The sequence below is a fragment of the Lygodium microphyllum genome, chromosome 22 (genome assembly GCF_053477565.2).
Source record: "Lygodium microphyllum isolate KBCC chromosome 22, Lygodium_microphyllum_v1.1.10, whole genome shotgun sequence".
NCBI classification, from domain to species: domain Eukaryota; kingdom Viridiplantae; phylum Streptophyta; class Polypodiopsida; order Schizaeales; family Lygodiaceae; genus Lygodium; species Lygodium microphyllum.
In genome coordinates, this window is record NC_141156.1 from 107372027 (window position 1) to 107375797 (window position 3771).

At 42.8% G+C, this 3771-nt stretch overlaps 1 protein-coding gene across 1 annotated transcript; it reads left to right on the forward strand.

The window, feature by feature from the left end:
• Positions 1-1191: 1191 nt before the first annotated feature.
• On the forward strand, positions 1192-3320 carry LOC148017481 (uncharacterized). Its single transcript, XM_087662870.1, has 4 exons — positions 1192-1491; positions 1632-1738; positions 1927-2247; positions 2401-3320. Exons 1-4 carry the CDS (start codon positions 1438-1440, stop codon positions 2885-2887), a joined length of 969 nt encoding a protein of 322 aa, XP_087518996.1. The 5' UTR covers positions 1192-1437; the 3' UTR covers positions 2888-3320.
• The last annotated feature ends 451 nt before the right edge of the window (positions 3321-3771 follow it).

Consider the following 3771-nt stretch of genomic DNA (forward strand, 5'->3'; position numbering starts at 1 on the left):
AATAATATTTACTGACACACACAAACACATGCAGATACATATATACATTATAGTAACATATAGATACTCATGACAACCCCATTGATGACATCAAATTATTTAAGAAATGATGATGTTCCCCGAACCATAATGGCTCCATTTACATTGCCCTCACAACACAAGTACCATTCCTTATACTGTCCTCTCTAGATTCAAAGAAAATAAACTTCTTATGGGATCCACACAAGTTGTCTCTATCATCTAGAAACCCTTTAAAAAACGAAAGCTTGGTTATATATATGGAACCTAACACATCAACTTTTGAACATATTTCTTGTAAACAATAATTCAGCACCTAGCTTGGTTTAGGTGCATCTAGAAATTGATTGGAATTAAGCTGGTTTGGCATGAACTTTTTTAAATTTAATTAGCACCTAACTACCTTGAATTCATCTAAATGTGAAGAAAGAAATCTATACACCAATCCATTCTTTATGCCAAGGCTTTCGAAAGGTATTCATACTAAACTAATTCAATATGCAGACCTAGTTAATTCATAAATGCTTAACTAATACTTATATTGATTTCTTTGTATCTAGATGAGTTGCATGTACCATGAACTACACAAATATTGATAACAAAAATAATAGCCTTATGAAGAAAAAGTAGCCAAATATCTATAAAGTGGGTTGATCTTAGAAGTACAAAGCTAAGCGCTTGAAGAGTAGTAAAAAAGCTCAACTTATCTTTGGGAGAAATAGTATATGGCTATATTTCTATAAATATACGTTGAGGTAGCATCATAAGTTGCCATAGAGATGAAAGCAAGTCGACTAACTCGCTTAGATACATCTCACTACAAATGTCCTCTTTGTATGTTCACCCATATTGTTTTTGTGGGTTTTGCAACACCACCGGCACTCATCGCCTCGAGAGGACATGTGTGTGCCTCAATACACAAAATATTTTAGCTCAACCTCCATGTGATTGTCTTCCTCAATCAATGGCTTTGTCCTCTAGTTGACATCGACTTGATTGCCCTGTCGTTTTGCACATGGGCTTTCCTACTTAATAGTATATATCACCTCACACCTTAAAATTAATCACGTTGAGGAGCGGATCGTATTTAGGAGCGTGTATGAATTTTCGGGTTCGGACAATGCAAAAATCTTTAACGTGTAATTGCCGTTAACTAAGCGAAAAGGTCTCGTAAGTTCAACGTTCAAATTACATGTGAAAGAGGCCGGACGTTGGGTGGCTATAAAATGCCCAACCGCAGCACCACCAAGCACTCACGACAATTCCTTTGCCTCCCTTTCTCTTCCTTGATTCTCTAGTCTTCCTGATTCACCACACGTGTGCTGTTCGTACAGAGCTCTCATCTCTGATCTAAACAGTCTGGTTGTATTTTGCGCGCACTAGCGTTTGCAGAGAATATTAGAATTAGAATACAGCACAATGGCTGCAACGTTTGGCGCACCAGCTTCTGCCGCGAAGAACTCCAGCTACACGGTAGAGAGACTACTTGGAGCAATAATAATCTCACATATTTATATATATAGAGAGACAGAGAGGGGCAGAGAGAGAGAGTGTGTGTGTGTGTGTCTCTCTCTCTATCGCTGCTATAAGTCTTCGACTGTCAAATGCTGCAGGTTAATTCCGATGACTACTGGATCGAAAGGAACCACCAGCTCTTCACGACTCCTCCACCTGCAGAGTTGATCCACAGCTGGAGCAGCGGCGTGGCATGCGTCAAGAGGTGAGCGCGGCGCTGGGGATTGATATTGATCAGCAATTGACTATAATTATCATAAATGAGTGTGCAATGACAAGTGTCGGCGCCGCTAGTATTGAGCAGCAGCATACAATTGATTGAGGGTACTCTGTGTGTGTGTGTTCTTTTATGTGTACTCTGCCGCACAACATGCGTACTACGTTTGCTTGCAGGAGGAGCGCAGAGGAGAGACGCGCTTTGGTCGCATCCTCGTTTGAGCTGGGGTCGTATCATGACGAGTCAACACTCGGTGCCGCCGTGGGCGGGGCAGAGGTTACGGATGATAAGGGCAACATTGACCTGCCCCCCGGTAAGTATCCGGCCGAGTACTGGAAGGACGTCAGCAACCACGGCAACATCCTCGCCACCTTCATGGTTACTGCCCGCCACAAAACCGGCTTCACTCCTGATCTCTCCAGCGCCTCATTATCCAAGGAACAAGCCAAGGAATATATGGAGAAGTTCAATAAGTGGTTAGCTGTGCTCGACGAGGAGTATGTACTGCTCACTCATGATCATTCCCGTTCCGTTTGTGAAACTGTCTGCCCCCCTCCCCCGCTTCTCGTATGTGCCTCGTATGCGATAATTCTTTGTTCAAAAGCATATAATTGCTAACGCACTTGCTCGCTTATCATGCATGGTCACAGGTATTCTCCTTATGTTCTTTATGTTGGTGGGGACAAAAGCACGAGATCAAATGACAGCACCAACTGTGATGTGGTTCTCAATGGCGTTGGTGAGCTTGTGGTGGCATTGGCAGGCGTCGCCGGTGGGCCCTTAGGTGCAGCACTAGCTAACAAAGTCCGAGAGATAGTCAAGAGCTCAGCCAAGTACGTGACGCAGACAGGAGAGGCTGTGCAAGCAGGCTACTCCTTGGAGACGACCGCCACCACTGGCGAGAGGGACCCCATCCAACCCATTTGCTTTACCTCTACAGTCATGGGAAAGGCCCAAACTGGCAAGAGTGTCTCCGAAAGAAGTGAAGTCAACATAAGCTACCACAAGTACAAACTTAATAGCGCCCTTATCATTGCCATGGCTGACTACTTTGCTGAACATGGTACGCTTGTTGGTGCCAAACAGTATTGCGAGTACGTCAATGCTCCACTCTGCACTTACAAAACGATCGCATAACCAGCTGGCCCCCACTCCCCGCCTCCCCCCCCCCCCCCAAAGCTCTACTACTTACAAAACGTTCACATAACTCCCACCCCTAAGTTGTGTTCTTTCTATCATCAGTGTCATTCGACTCGACAACATGTGAGCCCTTTCTCTGTAGTCACGTTTTCTTCAAATTTGCTTGTTAGCGTGAAAAATCTACTATGGTAAAAGTCCCATCACTCGTCGCCATTGTTTACACCTCTGGATGTTTAAAACTCATCTTCAGCTATTTGTACTAATCAATAAAGTGTCTCTCAAGGGTATGTGCATGTGCTACAATAGGTTTTGTTTTGTGCCTACTCATGTTCCATTAGAAATTTCAAGATGTTTGCATATAGATGTGTTGAACTCCATGAGAATGACAAGAGAGACCAGAGGAAGAGGAGAGTGGCAAGATACCAATGATCATAAAGAGAGTCCAAATATAAAGACAAGAGAGACCAGAGGAAGAGAAGAGAGTTGGAAGACACCAATGATCATAAAGAGAATCCAAATATAATACAAGGAGTTTTTGAATAGTTCCTACATAGGAAAACTCTTGCCATGTAGAAAATTCTCTAACTTTTCCTAGGCATATGTATATAGATTCCCTATGTATAACCAAGGAATTACTTTCCCCACATCCCATGTTGGGGAATCCTAGGTATGCATGTATGAACTCCTTATATATAACTAGGAACTTTATTCTACACATCTTCAACTAGGGACTTGTAGGTCATATAACTAGGAATTTTAATTCTCCACATCTTGAACTAGGGATTTGTAGGTCATATAACTAGGGAATCATGTTTCCCATACAACATAGTAGGGAATTCTAAGCCACACAACTAGGGAACTTGGTTCCTCACATTTCGTAC